The following is a 14,323-nucleotide window of genomic DNA, read 5'->3' as shown; positions in this document are numbered from 1 at the left end:
ATTTTAACATGCAGCTCTACAACTGCCTTAAAATGATAAGGGATTGTATGGATGCTGAAGAATCAAGTCCTATTGATCTGACTTAATGTGCCAATCACTAATGCTGACACAAAGGAGACAACAGAAACATGGCTGGGGAAACACTGACCTTTAATTTAAACACATATAGAACACTTGAAGCACAACCGAAATATACCATTCACAGACGAATGGCTTATGAGGAGGTAGGGAATTCTATCAGCCCAATTATGCCAGAGCAAGAGCGTGTCTGTGCATATGCGTGCATGAAAAAAAGAAAAATTTGGAATATTAAGCATATCTTCCTGTGCACAAGATCCTTTCTTACATAGTTGCATATTTTTCTTGTCCCTTAGAGGTAAACAGAAAAGACAGAAAGCAAACTACCAAAATTAGTGACGGAAACGTGAAAGAAACAATGAGTTTCTCCCCTAAATGACAACAATGATATTTTCATTGAAGGGTTATCAGCTTCATTTACTCCCGAGTGCCATACCTGTTGAAGTTAATGTCTGGATAACTAGAATACTCAGACTTCATCTTCGCATTGCGACGTGGAAAAGTACAGAAGAAAGCATTGGCTAGAAAACTAGCAATCTGTTCCTGTGACATTGTGATGGAGTGATTCATCTTTTGTTTCAGTAGAGGTATTGGCTACCAACAAAAGAGTGAGGGGGAGGGAGGGGCAGGAGAGAAGGGAGGGAAGGAGAGAGAAAAATAATTAGCTTACCCATTTTGAAAGAAAAAACAGGAGCACAAAATTACATTTGTTAAATTAGAGCGGGAGTAATTTAGGCCATTGGTGAACCCTTTAATCAGCAGCACCATTAAAGTCACGAACTGTTTATTTAAGACAATTCAGAAAAAGCTTGCTTGACAAACTGCAGATTTCTAATCAATAATAAAGAGAAAGACCAAGAAAACACAACTTATCAAACAAAACCATGGGGAATGGAGAGGGGGAAAAAATAGATGGGATGTTGCAAATCCTGAGCAATCCTAAAAACTGACGTAAAAACCGACTTTCAATAGCTGTAGTTAAGAACCCTTAAGGAATGCTTTCAGCTATAATAACCATGCTTTATACTTTACAAAGAAACATGGAAGTCACACCACAGATCATCACTCTATGACTTGCTTCGTTTTTTTTTCCATCCTACTTGAAGAAATAACACTGATAATATTTGCAGAAAATGTGTGATTATCCATTCTTTTATAATCAGAATGAACAAAAAAAGTTTAGCTTCACTTTGGTCTTCAGTTTGGAGTTTTACTTGGCTCTAGACTAGGGTTTCTTTAATATAAAAAGAAACAAAGGTGCGGGGGGAACCAAAAAAACACCCAACCCTGAAATGTTATACATCTTCCATTTTATCAGGCTTTAGCCTCCTGCTCCTGGTTTGGAATTTTCGCTCCCCACATTCACAGTGTTTTGTTTTTTTTTTTTTTTAAATTATGTGATAATACTGGGGGTGGGAAAAAATATCATTCTGACTGCTAAGGAGTCCAGTAGCAATTACGATAAACCCACTTGACAGGAGAAAGAGAACACAGTTTTCACCGCTTCTTCCAATATTCTCAGCCATCATCATTAGCCAAGCTCCAGGAGAGCTGAGCAGCTATATTTTAATCCTTTTAGTTGTGAATACAGAAATTGCTACTAATTTAGACTGTTGAATACACAGCCCTGTTTACTCCACAAAACAAACAAGTTTTCCTTCATTCTTCTAACTAGTACATTCACATTCACTGAATCTCATTCTGTCTTCTGGCTATTTAATTAACAAGCTATATTATGATGTCTGAAGTCACACAGCTAGAGGGGGAAAAAAGCCTGAGAAGCTCGCTCTAATAAGTTGTACAAACCTATAAAAATAGGATATTTTGGACAGTATGTTATACTGGAACAAATTTAGCTTTATATCTAACAAAAAAAAAAAGAGTCTGACAAAGTTCTTCACAATTTACAGTGCCTAACGGGTACTTCATCTTTACAAAAGGCATTACTACATGAACTTGCAAGTCTTGTGCTTGACTTTGTGTTCAGAAACTTCATAGTATTCTCAAAAACTTACCCATCAAGTGACTAGTACAAAAAATTTTTTAAGAAATATAATTTCAAACAGTACGAATATATCTACTGTAGGACCCCCGCGGCATAACAAAGTTGGGAGAGATTTTCCCTGCTCCTGTCCATCAAAATCAATTCAGAAAATTGTAACAAAGGAGCTCACAAATTAGAGTCATTACCCTGCTAATGCGTTACCTATCATACATCCTCCCTTACTTGATCAGTCCTATTCACTTTTATCAGCTTTACTACCTACAGAAATGATTCCCATAACAACAATAAAGAATTAGTTAAGGTTTGTATGTGCGCAAGTATTGTGATGCTCTAACTAGACTAAAATATGCTCCCAAGTAAACAAAGGCTTTATGAAAATACTACTTCTAGGATTAAAAAATTTCTAAAATGAATAATCCTAAAACATCTAATTTTTTAAGTGTTTCAGTTTATAAGCGCGATTTTCAAACCTGAAAGGTTTCACGGTCATTTCATTTAAGAAAAGCAAGAAGCAACTCCAGCATATAGAAAGGAAAGTGTTACTGAAGTTCAGGTTAAAAATATGACAGATTTTTTTTTTTTTAACATTCTATTATATCATTACAGATGTGCATTGTCCATTCTGCTCCCTAGGCCTCAGCTACATTCCACACAAAAAACTTTAGCTTTTACTAAGAACAGAACACGATCCTGATGTTTTGACCTCAGTCATTAGGTACAGTTTGCAGAAAAGTGGTCTGCCACAGAGCACTTAGCTAGCTGTGTGTACTTACCTGGGTGCAGATACTAGGGAGACAGAGCGCCAGCTTGACCATATCAGGAAGGATGGACTGGAACAAATGTTGAGCCTCTGCATCTTCAAGAACCTGTTAAAAAGAAAGAAGAAGAAAGACAAAAAAAAAAAAAGGCTTTTTACCTCAGAAATGATGATTGTATGAAAACTTCATGAAAACAGGACCCATCCAAAAGAAATGAGAGAAAAAAGTAGGTCCTATTAGCTTCACGCAAATCTGTAGTATTTTTCTGGTAGCACCTCACTGCATTTTACCTTGCAATAATCCACTAACTGAAATACAGAAACAACTCTCAAAAGTCGCAGTTGAGAAAACATGTCACCAAATGCCCTCTAAAGGAACCTTCAATAAGTTATCATTTGATTCTTTCCAAAGCAATGAACCAAATTCTCAACTGATAAAAATCACTACCTAACCATAAAAGTACTGGAACGACTTACTTAACTTTCATATTCAGGTCATAGTCCAAGACAAGCACCCGTGGCGTTCTCCTGTTCAGGACATATGAAAGGCACTGCTGGGTCAGATCAGTGGTCCTCAGCAGCAGCAACAGGGAACGCTATGCGAGAAGAGCACGTCCATCTGCTGTCCATCCCCACCACGTTCCCTCAAGAACTATAGCTGTTGGATTACATACGTTAAAGGGTGCAGCCTGCCTTGTCCCACATGCTGAAGTTGCAATCTTTTCAGTCTCTTCCTGTAAGACAGATGATCCTATGACTATTTTAGCTGCCCCTCTCTACCTGCTCTAACATTCTTCCTGAGAAGGAGAGACCAGAATTGACAACACTCAAAAAAATGGGCACACCAACGTTTCACTGGGCTTCTCAAAGCTTTTATATTCAAGACCATGTCACATCAAACCCTTCTTGTCCTATTCTCAATTCCCTTCCTGACACTGTCTGGCCCACTGTTGACGTGCTTGGCTGCCAAAGCGTATCAAGCCAATGCATTCAGAGAAAGTCCAGGATCTCTCTTCTAAGTTGCAACTGCCAGTTCTGAGCTCAGCATCAGGTACCCAGGATTTAGACGAACCCATCCACACCCCGCACCCCCATTCATGTATCCTACACCTATTTTTAAAAGGTGCAAAAGGTTCTTTATGGTGGGCAATGCTCTTCTAAGAAAAAGCTAGGATAGGCACATGAATGGGAGGTTGTGAAAAGCAAAGCAACATAAAGCAGCGCAGTCACAGTTGCCACAAAGCGGCACAAAAGCATGCCATATCCTCAAAAGTCTCACATTCTGCCGTATGAACAGGCAGAAGCAGGATCAAGGACAGAAAAGCACATTCTCCATCTTCCTGTGCAGTGGTGCAGTTTTTCCCTTGATCTAGGGAGCCAGGCACCAGATGTGACTGGCTGTTAGATTTGCATGCTGTGTTTAAGGCAAAAAGCAGAGAGAAGAGAACACGTAACTTGCACTACAGCTGGGGAATGGAAGATGAAGGTCACAGTTCAGCCTTCTGCCTCCCTCTTTGCCCTACATCCAGGGAATCTGTATTGAAACAAATACCTTCTACCAGCTTCTAGATTAAAATCATTAAAATCCTGAAACTGTGGCTTTAAAAACTACAGAATATTATTTTTCAAGTAAAACAGAAAATAATTGGATTTACTACCAGTTTCACACAAAAACAATAGCAGACAGAATAGATGAAACAGCATCAAGGTATTATCAACTTTAGTTTCTGCAACACTTAAGACTAATTGTGAAATCACAGAAAGTGATCTTTTAGCCGTATAATCAAAGTTTTGTAATGCACACTTCAATGGAAAGTTTCACACAGACTTCAAAATGTAAAAAAGATACTGGCAGTTTTCTTTAGAAGAGGAAAATACAGTGTCTCTGATTCAAAGCATACTATTCCCCATAAATGCCAAGCTGAAAATATTGTTTGAAGGCTAACAACTTCTGTTCTTCCAAGATCATTAAAATAACTATAGAAGTATCTCTGCTCTATTCCCTCCTGTTCCAAGTGATGTAAAGGGATAAGAGTACTCGGGAAGTAAAAAAAAAAACCAAACAAAAAACAAAACAAAAAAACCCCCACAAACAAATGCTCAAAGGACAAACAACTTATGGCAGGGAAGGATAAAAAATAAAACAATCCCAATACCTGCACAGTTACTTTCTGTGCATTGTGTATGCTGCTCATGGAGACATACAAACAAGGTCTTAATTTAGTTTTAAATTGAAACAAGGACTTACAAAGAACAGCAAGCCTAGGAAACATAAAAATCATTTGATATAATAAAGGAGGAATCCAAGTAATATACAAATTACTACTGAAAGTCAACTTTTTTTTTTAAGGTTAAGAAACGAACAAGATGCATCTCTCTCTCCTGTTGTTGGCTGCATATGCACCTACATATTTACACAGTATAAGTCAGATATTGAAAATTATGACCTAACCTTTAACATCATCTGCTCTAGCAGGAAACTTTGCTCTGCTTAGGCACAATGTTTTTAAGTGCCATGAAGTAACAAAATGAGCATTTAAAAGCTGGAATTTCAGATCTCAATACATAAAATGAATATGTAAGTTAAATCTATTCAAAAGATGACATTTAACCTCAGATGTCTACCAGGCTGTCAAATTCTGATATTCTCTCCCCTTCGGGTAACACTTCCTCTCCTTTAAAGCTGACATATAAATAGTGGCTGCTATCTTTGCTTTGCTGACTGCCACAGACTATACAGTATCACTTATCTGGTGACACATTATGGCACTGGACTTTGTCATAGCTGTCAAGACTTCAACCTTTTCTTTATGCTCCTTTGAAAACAATATAATAATAGCATGAGACAATTTCTTCCCAAAACAGAAGCAGGGCCAGCAATTGCACAGCTCAGCTCCAACACAAAATGCTAACTACAAAGTCCACTTCTTAAACTCTGAAATTCTACTTTTCCTCCTTACCTTCCTAATGTTGTAGCAGAACATGCTCTCCTCTCTACATTATTCCTATGTATGACTTTTACTAGACCTCCACTAGTGAAAACCTCAAAATTTGGAGCTGTTAATGGCCAGAAGTGTTCTCACTGGACTTCAGACAGATTATTCTTACATGTAAATGACAAATAAGGTGGTGGTGGTGGTGGCGGGGGGGTTGTGAAAAGTGTTGGGTGCCATGAAAACCTTACTACGTTTTCACAAGATAAGTCACTTAAAGGACCCCACAACTTTAAAAAGACGATCATTGTGAGTGCTAAGTTTACAGACCTTGCCAATAAACTCCTAACTGCATCGTTCTCTCCTCAAACCACCAAGCAGCCTAAGCATCCCTGTTTTGAATTCTCCCCTATTTAGGCAAAGGTCTCCTAAATATTTTAGGGTAGCACATCAATAGTTTTCAAGCTCAAGCATAGTTTGTTTCTTCCCAGAAATGTTATAACTTCACAAAATAGCTGCTGCAGTGAGTAATCTAAGAACTCTGTTGTTCAACTGCAGGTGCAGGTTGTTTGTTTTGTTTTGTTTTTTTTTTTTAAAAAAAAACACCAAAGAAACCCTTTCTCCCTAAAAATAACTCCTTGGGGAACTATTCAGTCCTATGCTTCCCATTTATATCTTGAGGCTATAACCCATTATTGAAGAGTGACAGTAAGCCAGAAATATGTATCCTTCCTTGCTTTAAGTTTCTACAAAAACTAAGTAACTTGAGTCATAGCCACATCCATGTAATCATAACTTCCCCTTTCTGCCCATGGACTCTTCTGTACAGGTAACATTCCTATGAGGCTTCTATGAAAAAGAACACCTGCAAACCCCTGGCTGCTTGGCCCTCACCCTCTTTTGACCACTAAACCAGCATGCCACCACAGTTGCAGCTTTGTAGACCAACCACTGTCACTGCATATTCTCAGCTACGCTCAGTGCAACACAGAGCCTGGTTTTATCTGTGACAGTCTTTTCAGACTTTGGAAGTGGCAAAAAAGAACATTCAATCATAGAAAGTAAAAGGATTCCAGGACATGGAGTGCTGACACCGCAGCTACATCTGACAGACATCCCACGATGCAAATGCCAACCTGGGAGAACCTAGCAACAGCACAAAGAATACCTGGTCACAGAATTGAATGAAGATTTATTTAGAAGGAAACTCTCTTCAGGAAACAGTGACTTGTACTGATGTAAAATCCAGCATATTTAGAGTCATGTTACATATTCTACTTATTTGTTGCTGCTGAAAGAAGGATGTATCATTCTATCTCCCCACATACACACACTCACACACATTTCACCAGTTCCCATGTTCATCTGATAATTTCCTGAGATCCTTCAGCTTGCTAACGCTACAGGAAAATAACTTGGGGGGAGGGGGGGGTAGTCTTCCTCTGCATTAATAAGTTGAACCAGCCTACCAAAACATCGTGCATTATTAGATGTTGTGCAGGGTGGGTGGTAGGTGAAACAGAACCAGTCACATCCCTTGTCAATGGGCTACAAAGGCAGATACCACTTGCAACTCTTCTCACTGAAAAAGCAGTAATATTCTAGTTAGTATGAAGCTGTACAACAAGCACCTCACTTTGAAGTAAATCTCCTAGTACAGGAACATCTGTATTGACTCAGTAATGTATTTTTAACTGTGTACAATCTTTTTCAAGGCTACAACTATGCAAAGATTAAGAGAAAGGATTGGATTTCCACTGTTAAAAAAACATTTGTTTTCTAACTTAAGGAATCTAAAATATAAAGTGGTTGTCAACAATTTCTGATAAAGGAAAATACATTAGGTATCACAGCAATTTTGTTTTTAAACAACTGACCAGTTTCTCTCCTTCTTATGCATACATGTCCTTTGCAGCTTCCTTCAGGATTTGAAATAAAAACAAAAATATATTGTTGACTTTATTCATAGTCCTCCAAACATGCAAAAAATTATTTAGGAATGAAATAAAAGCAGGGGTTATACCCCGGGGGAAAAGTATATGGAATCAGAGTTGCAAAGCATGACTTGCCTTTTGCCGAAGAAATCACTTGGCGATTTCATCAGTATTTGCACTGGAGTGACTGATTAAATGAACATGACTTAGGGCTCCAATTCGTAAGATGCAAATAGTTCAGCGAGCCGTAGCAGAGGTAAGAGCTCTTGGCCAAACTTGCACTGCAATTTTGCAAAATGAACATTTATACCGCAGCAGAGAGGCCTGACTAAATGCCACCATAAGTAATGGCCTCTTGTCACTATAAACCAGTCCTCCAAAAGGTAATGAACGAGTATGCCTGACAGTCCTAATAAGAAGGAACTGAGGTAGCATGGGGTGATAGTGATGGTAGAGAGTTTAAATCTAAATCTGACAGCTCATCAAACCAAACTGCACATACAGAACACAGATTTGGACAGCTCTATCTATCACATGGGAAGGTAGAGCCATCACACCAACAGGCAAACAGCATGCTAAGACAGCAATGGCTTAATGCTTTCAATTTGTTTCGGTTTACTTCCCCATATTAACTTTTGTGGCAGGACGAGGACCAACTGAACCACGGTCTTAAGGATGAAGGGGAAAACCAGAGTGCTTCCTTCAGACTTTGTGTCTTTTATTTCCTAATTCTAATGGATTTTGACCGTCTGACCTTTTCCTTCCCCCCTGCCATAATGCCTCATGCACTTTCTTAGAATTACTTTGTTTTGGTTTGTGTTTGTTAGTGCTCTGTACCATGGGTTACTACACTGAACTGTCTTCCCAGTAACAGCTTTCCCAATTACTTTAATGAAAGATATCATATGGTTAGAGGTGGTAATAGCCTCCTAACTAATTAGACAAACTACGTAACTTCTATGTACTCCATTCACAGTAAGTTCATTCTCCTAATTTCAGGAATAATTTTTTTTTTTTTTTCCTTTCTTCACTACCTTCAATTTGTCTCAAATAAAAAAATACCTGTATATTTTTACAGGGCATTAAGATCCACACGATGAATACTTCCAAGCTGAAAAACTTTGTGACAAACAGAGGTGTAGCAAATAAGGGCATATATAGCCTACCTAGACATATCATTATTAAACCTCCTTCAAGTCTGCAGTTCAAAGAAAACAACAAAGAAAGTTATGTGAACAAAGCGATACTATTCACATTCTCACAAAGAGAAAGATTTGCCCAGTGCCGCATGCAAGGAATATGCAGGTGGAACATGCCACGAAGTCTAAGGCAACTCAGAATAGTCTCCTGAAAAAAATTTGATCAACTTTCGTAATTTTGGTGAGGATAACAAGGGAAGGCAAAAAACCTGAAAAAAGTAAAAAATACATTTGGGGAACAAGGACAATAGGAACTTGTGTTTGAAGGCTTAATATCTTTTTAAGACTGTTAACAGTCTTGTTCTACCCATAAGCATTTAAAATGCTGCTTTTTTTCATTCAATGCATAGACTGTTCCTCCCTTCCAAAGGCTCCCGTTTCACTGTCAAATGAGATGCAAGAGTTCAACTGTGCTCCTGCACTATTCTAGAAGATACTGGTTCTTGTGCACTTTTGGATAACATTAACCATTTTGATCTCCCACTTTTTTTTTTTTAGAGTGTATTCCACAGAAGAACCTCCCAAGCATCCTGAAGCGTCTCCCTCACTATTCCCCCCCAGCTAAGACTTTCCTTTGAGATGACACTTAAACAAAAACTTGAGCGTACTTAAGCAACCACACCATGGGGCTGCTCCTTTATTGCACTAAGCAATGTTGTCTTCGTTTTCTCTTCCTTCCACAGCAGCCTGTACGTACTTACTTGTTCTCCTGTCTCATGTAGAAGTCACATGCTTTTTGTATGCTGTTTGTGTAACACTTAAACATGGTAGAGTCTAGATCCATGACTAGAACTCCTCGGTGCCAACAGAACAACCAAGCCACTGTATGTGACATTTAAGTCTTTTACCTGAAAGTAAACCAACCTCAGACTGCTAACCTGCGCTCCCTTTCTTCCCCTAATCCTTGTCATAAGCGCTTTTAAACATTATAGAATCCTAAAAGCATACTCTCAATCTGTTGGAACAGCTGGGGAAAAAAAACCCCAACAAACAAAATAGCCTAAACAAGTTCTTATCAGGTGACTTTGAAAACTAATATAGTAACTTAATACACCCCAAAAAAAACAAAACAAGGTTCACTAAGTCATACTATCTATAAAGCCTTTTCTTCCGGACAGGGAGTAGATGAATTCTACTTAAACACATCGTGCCACAACTATCAGCGTAGCTGATACCTAGACAGAGACACTAGGCTGCAGCCCGCTAACTTGTATGCCTGTGTAAAACAGACTGTCATAATGTAAAATATTATACATATAAACAAGATTGAAACCTAGAAGCAAAGCGGGGGTCAGGGGGTGGGGATTTCAGTTCCCATTTTATTAAGTTAATGAACTTCCAAAACTGCAGGAGAGAATAAACACTCATCTGCCTCCTTTAGTTCCCTTACAAAACTAATTCAGAAGGAAGCACACTTAGCTGTCAAATCCATCCCATTTCTTGAGCACTTGTCTGATTAGAAACCAGACGAAAGACAAAGTAATCTTTGGAGGGAAGAGGGAAAAAAAACATAACACTGGATTATGCGGAGAAGAATCTTATTTGAGAAGAATGCTTCTGACATTTATCAAAACCACAAACTGACACTTCAAAAGGAAAAAGGAAGACAGCTTACAAGGCAGAGGTTAATTCATTTTTGTTTAATTTTTTCCCTACGTGAAGGCTTATTCTCACCCTCTGCCAATCCAACCCTGGAATGATCTCTCAGGTGTATCATCCCTAACAATGGCAGCTTTGTTCTCAAAGCTTTTCAACATTCTAAATAAAATCTGAGGGGAAAATGGCTGTATTTTCATCTCCTCTTAATGGTTTTAGAAGCCTTGTTTATACTTCTAAGGTACGGGAAATCTAACCCTAATCATTTTCATTACCAGTGAGTGAAACCTCAGTCCTGATTCTCTATAGGCCACCAATAGACTCTACCTGCACGTTCTTGCAGAGCAATTCTATCAGGAGTAGAAGCATCACAAACACTTCCAAAGCAGTGGCAGAGTCCTGGGAAGAAGAGTCAAATACTGCTTTCTAAATACTTCTGAGTTACTCTTGGGAAGTACAAAGTAGTGAAAAGGACAATGACCTTGTTTCTACAGCAGGGCTGTAATGGGGGTGGGGGGGAAGTATTTTCATCTGAACTGACACAAGCTAACGGTGAAAAAAATGTGTTTCCAGGTTCATTCAAAACTTTTACCTCTCTGAACACAGTACTTGGGGGGGGGGGGATGTTTAATAATGCAACTATTTTAAAAACTTCTGCTAAGAGCTGTAGAGTGGAAGCATTCAAAAGCCATCAGATATTTAACTACAACTTTTTTCAACCACTTTTGAAACCGATAACCTTGGCACTAAAAGCTTCATGAGACAACACAGCTATTGCCCTTATGAAAGCTGTATTTTCTTTAACATTACCAAAAAAAAGTCAAGCAGACAGAAGGGGAAAAAGAAAGATCAACTGAAGATAACACAATAGCATTGTAGATTTCAACAAATCTATAGACTATTTTTTGCTTGGTTGTCAGAATTACAGACTCAAAATAACCAGTATCTTAAGAAAAATATCCAGTAATTAAGATTACATTGGCCAAATAAGACCCTCAGACCATCTCCAGGGTACACACTCTGCCACCTTTGCAAACCCGCCCTTTAAAGAATGCATGGCAACTAATAACAAACTCTGTAAGGAAGCAATATAAACAAATTCAGTTTTTCAGATGAAAAAGCATGAGAAGAATTTGGAATATAGTTACAATACACTTCATTTATACCTTCATAGTCATCCTAACAATGACAATGCCTACTTCCCCTGCTTCCATTTACACTTTTTCAGAGACTGTTTCTCTTGAAAGCTTTGACCATCATCAGGGTTTTTTTTTTAATTGTAACTGCTCCAGACATTAAAAAAAAAATCTAAAGGCACAAAGCAGCTAAGGAAAGCCACCACAACCAAAAGGAGCTTCTTTTAGTCATTTGGGATAGATAGGTGAGCACAGATAAATGATGATTTACACATAATCCAATGGAAATCTGTTCATCAGCCCCCTGCTCCCAAAACAAAACAAAAAAAGCAACTATCAGAAGGTAAGTTTTTAAAACCAGAACATTTATATTCACTAGATTTTTTTTTTTCTTTTCTTTTCTAAACAGGAACGTTCTCAATACAGTGAAAAACCATGCAAGAGATCCTCAGGATGTATCTTTATGTTGTCTCAAAGCATTAAGTATCCACAAACACTTAAGACAATATAATTAAAACTCTACACCTGGTATGTGTAGATATCCCTTCCCTAGTAATTTTGAGTCAATAGTTTGATGCAATAGTCATTGTGATGGTGCTTACAAAACACCACTTAAAAGATACTCAACTGTTTTGCTGAGAAAGTACAGAAAACTACGAATAAGCCTGTGATTCAGTACTCAATGCGATTTCTCTTCTACAATGCTTAGCTTCTAATGTCTTGAATGTGTACAAGATGCATATTCCCCACGCCACAGAAAAGCTCACATTTTGTTCAATATGGGGACAAATTCCTTTCTGCTATTGTGAAAAGAAAACCCTTCACGGTACACTCAAAAAACCTTTTCAGTTTAGATTTTAAAAAAGTAATCCGATGTAACGAAAATTGTTTGAAAACATCTGGACTGAAATGAAATCCAGCAAGGAGCAATGGATAGGCTATTTTCAGCCTTGGGACATTTTGTTTCTTGCTTAAAAGCCTACCTTTGTAGTGCTGACATCTCTGTACAATGCTCACTTCTGTTATACTGTCCAGACAATTATAAAAATGATTTATCAAAAACCCAGTCACCAGAACAATTTGGTACTTCAAAATTCCTTCTATTCCAGTATCACTGATTACAGCAATCAGTTTTTCAAGCAGGTCATTCAAACAACAAAACTTACGTGGTTCATAAGACCTGCTAGGAGACAAGAGTGGGGTAATGCCTTATGAGGACATAAAAATCTCCCAAGATATGCACATACTTAACAGTAGCGGGTGTTCTTAAACAGTTTGGTCTTTTTCAAATGAGTGAAAATCCAGAGCTCAACCATAACCCAACTAGACTGTACTACAGTCACATCATCTTCAGATGTTGCATTTATAGTCTTTTTTTAGATGAAAAATGGAAATAATGGTAAAAAAATGGAAGTATAATTTCCAAAATTTCTTAAGGTTATTAAGTTTAAGGTTATTAAATCAAGGTTATTAAGGTTAAGACCACACACACTTAAAGGCTGTGTGGTTCTGTGGCTGGTTGAAATTTTGCAGCTGAAGTAGAGTATTTCATTGACAAGACAGTTCTTAATTTCATTTAAATCAGCTCAGTGATCTCAAAACGCAACCAATTCTTCTTAGAGAGGAAGCAGACATACTGCCAATATTTGCCCATCTGATTTTTCTGCATTCTTCTCAAACTTTTAATATGCTCCAGCTTAACTCAATTACTTGCATCTGACACATTTTCTGAAAGCACCAAGTTCAGGCCAAATGTGCTAGTATACTATGTAGCAACATACAATCAAATGAGAAACTATAGTTTGGCAAAAAAATGCACTAAGCACATTCTGTAGATATTATCCCAGGTTTTACTACTTTTACACGACAATTCAGCAATTCAATAACACACATTTGTTAGGTTTTTCAGTGAAATATAAGAGTTTTCTTTATTTATTTTTAATTATTTCTAAGTGCAAAGCATGGACCAACAGAAACAAGACTCATTGTAATATGCTACACCACTTCTCTCTTTAAGAATATTCTCCTATATTCTGGAATCTGCGCAGAACACCTGCAGTAGGAAAAAAGTGATAACTTAGAAAGTGCGTACACATATCCATATGAATATTGCTAGGCCAAAAATTAAATAGTAAGGATTTGTGCAAATGAAAAATAACTTCTAGTACAATAATTAACTTCAATTTTTCAAGAAAAGGAAACCAGACTTTTGGAAGAGCAAAATATCTGTAATATGGACGTGTGATATTTCTGGAAAATAGAAAAAGTTTTATTTATAAATTAATTTATTTACATATTTATCTTGCCTATTATATATTAATAAGTTTATGTATTTGTAAATTACATTTACAGAAAATTTGAAAAAGGTATTAAGTGAGGGTCTAGAAATTTACAGGTAGACACTTGCATGTAAAAGTAGACAGTAACAAAGCCTCACATCCTGACTGTTCCGGACTTCTAAAAGGATCTAGAATCCAGAAGTATGATCATCATATGCAAGTCTGTCCTGGTTTCGGCTGGGATAGAGTTAATTTTCTTCCTAGTAGTTGGCACAGTGCTGTGTTTTGGATTTAGGATGAGAACAGTGTTGATAACACACCGATGGTTTAGTTGTTGCTGAGCAGTGCTTACACTGGCCAAGGACTTTTCAGCTTCCCATGCTCTACTGACTGAGAAGGCTGGAGG

At 37.7% G+C, this 14,323-nt stretch overlaps 1 protein-coding gene across 1 annotated transcript in view; it reads right to left on the bottom strand.

Moving 5' to 3' along the window:
- Positions 1–14,323, bottom strand: part of PARG (poly(ADP-ribose) glycohydrolase) — a gene marked incomplete at its 3' end in the record, with an annotated part of 62,739 nt that overhangs the window by 30,422 nt on the left and 17,994 nt on the right. The window contains exons 7-8 of the mRNA XM_009272691.1: positions 2,857–2,949; positions 515–672 (exon numbers count right to left, since the gene is read on the bottom strand). Of these exons, the coding sequence (XP_009270966.1) occupies positions 515–672; positions 2,857–2,949 (251 nt within the window). The remainder of the gene's footprint in view (positions 1–514; positions 673–2,856; positions 2,950–14,323) is intronic.

Source organism: Aptenodytes forsteri, unplaced genomic scaffold (genome assembly GCF_000699145.1).
Source record: "Aptenodytes forsteri isolate BGI_AS27 unplaced genomic scaffold, ASM69914v1 Scaffold106, whole genome shotgun sequence".
NCBI lineage: Eukaryota > Metazoa > Chordata > Aves > Sphenisciformes > Spheniscidae > Aptenodytes > Aptenodytes forsteri.
The sequence above is the reverse complement of the archived record's forward strand: the minus strand, read 5'-3'. Positions and strand labels throughout refer to the sequence as shown.